The sequence below is a fragment of the Somniosus microcephalus genome, chromosome 12, assembly GCF_052327205.1.
Source record: "Somniosus microcephalus isolate GS21.2 chromosome 12, FLI_Smic_1.0, whole genome shotgun sequence".
In the NCBI taxonomy this organism is placed as follows: domain Eukaryota; kingdom Metazoa; phylum Chordata; class Chondrichthyes; order Squaliformes; family Somniosidae; genus Somniosus; species Somniosus microcephalus.
The window spans coordinates 174,003,037-174,010,228 of NC_140998.1; the positions used below are offsets into that span (position 1 = coordinate 174,003,037).

Here is a 7,192-nt window from a genome sequence, read left to right on the forward strand (position 1 = left end):
CTGATCCCCCATCTGAGGCAAGTGACCCTCCACTCTCCCACTGTGTGTGTGTCTGAGGATAAGATTGTGCGTAGCTGTGATGGCACCTTGCTGATGTTTACTGTGCAGGTGCACACTCGAAGAATGGCCTCTTGGGGTGAGGCCCGAGAGTGCTCCCACCAGCTGTTAAACAGCGCCCTCGTGTGAGCCATTGCCTTCAGAGGGAGGAGTGATACAGGAATCTTGGAGAGCAAAGCTCGCATTTTGATTGTTGAATTCTGTGAATTTTTTTCCTTAGAAAGCTTTCTAACTGGCAAAAGATACTGTGACAACAGCTTTTCAGTTTATAAAAAAAACTGAGTGAAGCTTTTGCTTTTAAAGGGAGAATTTCAGGCTTCAGACTATTTAAATCTCTCCCAATGTCTAATTCATAATATTCACTCCACAGTGAGATCAGTTTTCTAATGGATGTGGTTTTATAACTGCCCTCTGGTGGCTGAGCAAGCCACGTAAGTATCAAATCGCTGCGAAGAATTAGACTGCAGCAGTTAAAGAAGGCAGTTGAGTCACCCACCACCTTCTGGGCAACTAGACATCGGCAGGAATGCTGGCCTAGCTAGTGCCTCCCACAGCTCAAACATGAATTGATTAAAAGTGGAAATTTTCCAGTCACTCAGAGCAACTGTATGCTGCTTTGGAGTAAATGTTAACACTGTTTGTCACCAGACGTGTGTGTGTCTCTTTCTCTTTCAAGTGATTAAAATGCCTGGGAAATTAGATCTTTCAACAAGGTTTTTATAATTGGGAAGTTTTACTGAAAAAAAATAAATTATGCAGTGAATTTGTTTTACATATGAATGGAAGAAGAAAGTGAATGAGAAGTGCAGCTCCTTGACTTGTGAGCCAGTAGACTGGAATTAAACACTACTGCCACCTGTGAAAAAACATCCCGTTTGGCAATCTTTTCCTTTGCTTGAAGTAGCATTCAATTAAAAAAAACTGCGGCAAGAAGTTAAATCCTGATTGTTATTTATTAAAATTAGAAGCTTGGCACACTGCGTTTCTCCACTTTAAAGTTTTGAAATATAATTACTGACTGAGCGGTAAGGCAGGAGAGCGGTTCTGACACATCTGGCATGCTGGGCTGTTGATGCTTCCAGTTAATCCAAGATGTTGAGATGTGTGTTTTTTCCCCTCTGCCCTTCTATTGCTCAGAGCCCTGCCATAATGGAGAACTCTCCACATGGGGATTTGTGGATACAAACCCATCTCCTATTCTATCTTATGTGAATTGATTGCATTGTGTGGTGATTAATATTGAACTGGATTTGTCATGTTATGGTTGAATAACATTATTTTGATTGTATCTTCTGACTTTTTTCTTTTAACAGAACTTGATGGACCGCCGCATTAGACCATGGATCAATAAAAAAATAATAGAATACATTGGTGAAGAAGAAGCAACGCTAGTTGACTTTGTTTGTTCAAAGGTTAGTGATTTTAAGGTTTAAAAAATACATTTGTGTAAATCTAGACCCCTACTGTTTAGTACGTGCAGCTGTGCTACAACCCGTCGTGCAGGCGGACACTGGACCCTTCATAGTTGCTGTTGGTCTGGTAACTGACAAGTGGAAGGGATACTTCAGACTGTGATTCCCCCCCCCCCCCCCAATGGGAAACGCTCTACATAAGTGCCGTGAAGAAGTGGAAAAATTGCCAGCCAAAATTCTTTTGAGTTTAGGATAAAATTTGAACTTGAGCCGTCTGGATATGGGTATGAAGCAGCACTCATCATTTACAAGCAGAATATTATAATGGCCCGAGTTCAACGTTATCAGGTTTTGATTAACTGGAGCCATTTTTAACGGAAGAAATTTCTTTTAAATACTCAATCGTGTCCCCCTTCTCCCACCTGAAGTAAATGCCCTCAGACCACACTGTGATATTTGACGCATTTGAAAAGGTTATAGTCAGTTAAGTTGAAAGTTCATCAGTACAGCTCGACAAGCTCAACTTTATTTCAGTTAATAATTAGAACTGTAAATTAAGGGAAGGGCAAACCACAAGCTACTTATGAGTCACATCTGAGGCTACCTGCTCCATTCCCCCTCCACCTCCCCTCGTTGAATCATGTTTTGTTGATTTCATACATACAATATCAAGGCTACACTGAGAGCTGTTGGCAGGTGAAGGTCTTGGAACATCGGCTAAGCAGTGACTTTCTGCTCTGCAAATATGCTGTTAAAATTTGAATGTAATTGTAAACTATCTTTTGTGACTGAACTGATTTTCTTCCACAGGTCATGGCACACAGTTCACCACAGAGCATTTTAGATGATGTAGCCATGGTAAGTTTTTTTTGCTATCTTTTTCTGAGATTCTGTGCTCCAGTAGTTTACACCACGCCCTCTAAGATCAGCTTATTTGCCTTAGGTGGCAAATCTCCGATATGGTAAGCGCTTAAAGAGCAGCATGACCTGGAGCAAGCTTTCTTCACTGTGCTCTTCGACTCAAGCCACTTGGTCTGGGCAACGCAAGAATCAGCTAAAAAAGAGTCTGTCCCTTTTAAGAAACAAAATTTCGGTTTAGAATGCAGCATTGAGCCAAACATTTATCATCTCCATTTGTTTTGTGTTTTCCTCCTCTGTTACAAAGGCAAAGTACTGCAGATGCTGGAAATCTGAACTATAAACAGAAAATGCTGGAAATATTCGGCAGGTCAGGCAGCATCTGTGGAGAGAGAAACAGAGTTAATGTTTCAGGTCAATGTCCTTACCTGAAGTGTTAACACTGTTTCTCTCTCCACAGGTGCGGTGCTGTCTGATCTGCTGAGTATTCCCAGCATTTTCTGTTTATACCTCTCCTGCTTTGTCCAGCTCAGTGGGACTGTCCTCGCTTAGTTCCACTCTGGCCTTCCCAATTGTAGCTGGAGCATCTCCAGCAATGGCTTCTCATTTGCCCCATTACCTCTGGAGTTCTCCAAGGATCTGTCCTTGGCCTTCCTCATCTACATGCTGCCATTTGGTGACATCATCTGCAGACATGGGGCCAGTCTTCCATCTGTATGTTGACAACCAGCTCTATGTTTCCACCGCCTCGGCTGACCACTCCACTGCCTCTTATCAGTCTAGGGTGAGCTGCAATTTCACCCAATTATTGGATAGACCAAAGCCATTGACTTCGCCTCCTGCCACAAACTTAGTATCCTTGCCACAGATTCCAGCCACTATCTCAGGCTGAACCGGGCTATTTGTAACTTCGGCATCCTATTAGATCTTGAATGGAGCTTCCAACCCCATATCCTCTCCGTCACAATGATTGTCTGCTTGTACCCCTGTAATATTGCCTGCCTCTGCCCCCACATGGTACATAGAAATCAAACCTGGCCCCTCCTCTCCCACTCCCCTGTTTAAAGTATTGTAGCCTCTAGCACCCCACAAGCTACAGATAATTAAGATCGATGAGAAACCAGCCACTGGGCCGTTCAGCAGGCTGGTCCGAGGTGTCTTCTCACTGCCACAGTTCGAAGCCTACGGACGAGGAGATTGCCTCGGCAAGTGGATCTGTGCTTCAGTCCCGGATGTTTGACACTGCCATATTGATCCCTTGCAGAACCATTCGGCTCTGCTAGCCAGTTCACTCCTGCGTTAATTGTCCTCTTTGACCTTCCCCTGGCGTGCCCTGGTTTCTGGGGATCGACTGAGAAGGTGGGGCGGCCGGCTGACTTGGCTGAACTGTCAACTTTGGCCGGGAGAGACGTACTTCCCGCCCCTTGCGGTGCTGTGCAGTCAGGAGCTCAGTGGGGCGAGGGGCCCAAGTCCCAATCCCACCGCCCTGCGTGTTTGCTTGTACCTAACAGTGTGCCACAGAGCTTGCGCTTTAAGAATGATGCCTTCATATAGCTTTATTTGGCTTTCAAACTTTTTCTTTAAGCAATATATAGGGGTCATAAATATAAGGTAGTCATTAATAAATCCAATAGTGAATTCAGGAGTAACTTCTTTACCCAGAGAGTGGTGAGAATGTGGCACTCGCTACCGCAGGGAGTGGTTGAAGCAAACAGCATGGAAGCATTTAAGGGGAAACGAGATAAGCACGTGAGGGAGAAAGGAATAGAAGGTTATGCTGATCGGGTGAGATGACTAGGCTGGGAGGAGGCTCGTGTGGAGCTTAAACACCGGCAGAGACCAATTGGGCCGAATGGTCTGTTTTTGTGCTGGACATTCTATGTAACTTCCGCAGCAGAGTGGAGGGGTGGGGAAAGGTGCATGGAGGGCTTCCCAGCTTAAGGCCGGAAGATTTTTGCACTTTCTTTTCAGGCACACCTTCACAATCTGAAATTTATCAAATTACAGGCTACCTGAAAAGCTCGGTGAAAGTTTATCCTAATGAAAATGCCAGCGTGAGCAAGTGCGCAAAAACTAAAGTTCTTTGGGAATGGGATGCATGATGTCTACACTGGCCGTAGTACTATTTTCAGCATCTGAATTTTCTCAAATGTCCCAAAAAGTGGCTTTTCTCGCTACCGCAGGGAGTTCTACCAAGCTAGTTATTGGTAACTTTTTTTATCAATAATTTAGTCATTGGAACAGAATTGTTACTTGGTTGGTTTTTGAGTCTGGTAAAAGAGCAGCATGAGCAGGGCCCAATGTGGCACGTGCATGTACATACAAGCATGCGCCACTGAATTAATCATCATTTATTAATAGAAACATTAATGGTATCCGAACTGTATCTAACATGGAAAGCTGGGAGTTTTAGTATCCGGTGATGCATGATATTTCAAAAAAATGCTCGGCCATAGACGGCCACACTTGGTGATTGGATCCATGAAGGGAATATAGCGACTTCTGTGTATTGTGGACAAGAACATGTTTAGCGCCCAGTGGCTGTGCATCCCTTATCTCGGAACGTTAATCACTACTCGGTGACTCCTGCTGTGTGCGCGGGCCACTTACTGCCATAATCTCCCATGATGAGAGGCCACTGGAACAAAGTGCCATAGCGTGGACAGTGGCCATGGAAATGTAGTCCAGGATGAGCCAGCACCTGGAGAGGAGAGGAAACCACAACATTGGAGCAACGAAAGAAAGAAATGTCAAACTACTTTACATTATATTAAACAAAATATTGTTTCTTCCTCCAGGTACTGGATGAAGAAGCAGAAGTCTTCATAGTGAAGATGTGGCGGTTATTAATATATGAAACGGAGGCTAAAAAGATAGGACTTGTTAAATAGATTGTAATTCATATCCATAGGAATCTGTCTTTTTGGAAACATTTCTTCCATTCTTCAAAACTGTAACTTTCATCTGTCCTCAAAGGCACTTGTGAAGCTTGTATTTTTTATTGTAGAGATAATGTGAAGTCCTTTTTTTTTCCTCCCACCCACCCCCCCCTCCCCCTCCCCCTTCCCCCTCCCCCTTTGGTTTGTCAAGTCCCTAAAGATGTACAGTTAATAGAAATCTGCCTACATCATCCCTCTTCATTTCAGTGACAGATAAATGACTGGTTATTTTTTATAAATTGAACGCTTCTGCTGTGTATTTTCATCACCAACACACTGATTTCTGTTCCTAACTTGTGGGTGTTACATTTACGGAAGGTTGTGCTGTATTGATGCAAGGTATTTGCACTTAATATCCAGGTTGTTCCTGTGATATGGAGGAGCAGGTTTAGAAATGAGATGTTTATACATTTATGGTTTTGAAACTAGTAATTTTGAAAGAAAAAAAACTTTGAAAGACGCAGAAATGTTTCTTGTCAACGTTATGAAAATATTTTAAATGTTGCATTTAAAATGTTTGCATTTCCAGCAGGTGACAGAATAGGGTTTAAATGTTTTTGAAATGAATAAAAAGGTTTGAGAATGTCTTAGTTGACTTTTTAAAGAGATCTGTATCCCCTTTAGTTGCCAACATAGGTTTAATTTAAAATGTGTTTTGAAATCAAACCTTCGTAACATTTTACATTTACCAATTTTTTTATATATCCAAAATTATTTTTGATGCAAGTACAAGGAGCAAGCTATTGTTTTGTCAGTCTCGTGCAATTACTTTGGGGTGAAGTTTTAATAAACTGCAATGACCTTTGTTTGTAAAGGGTGTAATGTGTTTTAAGCGATGTTATGTAGGCTTGATGGTGAGCTTGGACATACAACCTATGTCGGCCCATTAAAAGGAATGCTATCTCTTTAATGGGCCCTTTTGATCTTGGGTCACAGTATCCAGAGTCTCTTTAGTTTAATCTAGAATGGTTGGGAGGCTTTATTTTCGAAAGTCTTCAATATGAAATGTTGAGAGCAGCCTACACGGGAGGTCTGTGGGACTCCAGAATCTGATGGGATTATTTATTGCCGAGCCAGAAGCGTTCTTGTGAGTCCTTGACTCGCTGTGAAGTACATTTGGTTTTCCTTTCAATTTTTAAAACCAGATTTGAAACTCTAGGCTTTACAGTGTTGCAAACACCAGCTCATAGTTGGGAACAAAGACCAGTTCTGATGGCTAGAAATCAAAGTATTGTTTGCATATATAGATGATTGCTAACATTTTCAATAAAGAAAATTAAGTTTGTAATTTTACACTAACATCAGTTGAGTATTACATACAAGAATTAGTACTGTAAGGATTGTATACAATACCATCTCGCTTTTAAAATAAAGCTGTGTTTCCATATTTCCTTCAGGCCATTAGTTGGGAGATGTTGGGTGGAGGGTCAGTAAATGGGAGGACACGGCAAACTTTGGTTGATTTTGTGGACTTCCTGGCTAACTGCTTTTCCAACAATCCACAGACTTTTAAAATCCGCTAATCATTCATTGATTTTACTCGGTTTCAAGTGGCTTGCAAAGTGAATACTGGCCCTTCACCCAGGTTTCTTAATAAGACAGCAAGCTGTTCTTCAAACTTTTTTCAAAGTAGAAACTTTTGGGATTTTTTTTATTTACACATTTCTTTCTGGAGATGCTGTGATATGGATCCATGAGTGTAGCAGACCTCTTATCTTGCTCATGTATGAACATAGACAGTGAGCGTCACCAAGCTATTTGACTGTAGAAGGCACCACACTACTAGCAGTCAGAAGTGGGACTTCTGCCTGATGTTTTCCCCACAACCTAGGCTGAGCCACTGACTGGTGTAGAATCATTATGGATGGATGAATGGAGATGGGGCTAAACGATCCATCTCATTTGTACGTATCTGTCTAGAATTTG

At 42.2% G+C, this 7,192-nt stretch overlaps 1 protein-coding gene across 1 annotated transcript in view; it reads left to right on the plus strand.

Moving 5' to 3' along the window:
• rbm25b (RNA binding motif protein 25b) overlaps positions 1 to 6,655 on the plus strand; it is a gene marked incomplete at its 5' end in the record, with an annotated part of 71,290 nt that extends 64,635 nt beyond the window's left edge. Inside the window, 3 exons of the mRNA XM_086002359.1 lie at positions 1,371 to 1,469; positions 2,280 to 2,327; positions 5,126 to 6,655. Of these exons, the coding sequence (XP_085858485.1) occupies positions 1,371 to 1,469; positions 2,280 to 2,327; positions 5,126 to 5,218 (240 nt within the window). The remainder of the gene's footprint in view (positions 1 to 1,370; positions 1,470 to 2,279; positions 2,328 to 5,125) is intronic.
• Between the last annotated feature and the right edge of the window lie 537 nt (positions 6,656 to 7,192).